At 62.1% G+C, this 1541-nt stretch overlaps 1 protein-coding gene across 1 annotated transcript in view; it reads right to left on the bottom strand.

Annotated features, from left to right (window-relative positions):
- Positions 1-765: 765 nt before the first annotated feature.
- Positions 766-1541, bottom strand: part of TAF6 (TATA-box binding protein associated factor 6) — a gene marked incomplete at both ends in the record, with an annotated part of 15186 nt that continues 14410 nt past the window's right edge. The window contains 2 exons of the mRNA XM_014962086.1: positions 766-939; positions 1319-1444. Coding sequence (XP_014817572.1) covers positions 766-939; positions 1319-1444 — 300 coding nt within the window. The remainder of the gene's footprint in view (positions 940-1318; positions 1445-1541) is intronic.

Here is a 1541-nt window from a genome sequence, read left to right as displayed (position 1 = left end):
CTTAAGTTGTCCACAGGTCCCACCCCACGTCCTTGTGTCCCCTCCTGGTGTCCCCAAGCCCAACTAGATGATGGCCCACTTGACCTCTTGAGTTGTCCACCAGGATTTAGAGCCACGTGTCCCCTCCACGTCCTCTCCCACTGGCCCCACATCTCCTCTGGGGTCCCCAGGTCCCACCCCACGTCTCTGTGTCCCCTCTGGGGTCCCCAGGTCCCACCCCACGTCTCTGTGTCCTCTCCTGGTGTCCCCAAGCCCAACTAGATGATGGCCCACTTGACCTCTTGAGTTGTCCACCAGGATTTAGAGCCACGTGTCCCCTCCACGTCCTCTCCCACTGGCCCCACATCCCCTTTGGGGTCCCCAGGTCCCACCCCACGTCTCTGTGTCCCCTCTGGGGTCCCCAGGTCCCACCCCACGTCTCTGTGTCCTCTCCTGGTGTCCCCAAGCCCAACTAGATGATGGCCCACTTGACCTCTTGAGTTGTCCACCAGGATTTAGAGCCACGTGTCCCCTCCACGTCCCCTCCCACTGGCCCCACATCCCCTTTGGGGTCCCCAGGTCCCACCCCACATCCCCACGTCCCCTACTGGTGTCCCCAAGCGCAACTAGATGGTGGCCCACTTGACCTCTTGAGTTGTCCACCAGGATTTAGAGCCACGTGTCCCCTCCACGTCCCCTCCCAGTGGCCCCACATCCCCTCTGGGGTCCCCAGGTCCCACCCCACGTCCCCGCGTCACCCCCCAAGATGTCCCCCAGTGTCCCCACCTGGGTGATGGTGAGGGTGGTCCTGTTGACCTGCTGGGCCTGCAGGGCCGCCTGGGCCCGGGCCTTGACCACGTGGGTGCAGAGAAGGGCGCCCAGGAACCCAAAGTCGCTCTTGTAGGAGTCCTGGTTGTCCGGGGGGGGGCGCATCTTGGCCAGCACCGGGGCACAGTGTTTCTGGGGGGAGAGAGGGCCACCGGGGCCACCAAAAGTGACACCGGGGCCACCAAAAGTGACACCAGGTCATCAAAGGTAACAACAAGGCCAACACAGCAACATTGGGGCCATCAAAGTGACAACGGGGCCACCAAAGGTGACATCGGGGTGAGAATGAGGCCACCAAGGGTGACAATGGGGCCACCAAAGTGACAAAGAGGCCACCAAAGGTGACAACAAGGCCACCAAAGTGACATCGAGGCCACCAAGGGTGACAACAAGGCCACAATGGGGCCACCCCTTGCCTCCTCCCTCCCCCCCATGGTGGCCCCAGGAGGAAGTGCCCCCCATTGTCCCCTCCCCCGTGTCCCCGATGTCCCCGATGTCCCCGAGGTCCCACCAGGAGCAGGGTCTGGACGTGGTCGGCCCCGATTTTGTCGATGTTGGAGACGACGGGACCTTCCAGAATGTTCCGGATCCGCTCCCCCTCCCCCGGCAGCCGGGGCAGGATCAGGGTCTTGATCACCTGGGGACAATTTGGGGACAATTTGGGGACATTTGGGAACATTAAAGTGACATTTGGAGGGGAAAAGGGGGGAAAATGGGCAAAAAAGGGGGAAAAA

The sequence above is a fragment of the Calidris pugnax genome, unplaced genomic scaffold (assembly GCF_001431845.1).
Source record: "Calidris pugnax isolate Ruff unplaced genomic scaffold, ASM143184v1 scaffold1262, whole genome shotgun sequence".
NCBI lineage: Eukaryota > Metazoa > Chordata > Aves > Charadriiformes > Scolopacidae > Calidris > Calidris pugnax.
This window is presented reverse-complemented; position numbering and strand designations above follow the sequence as displayed.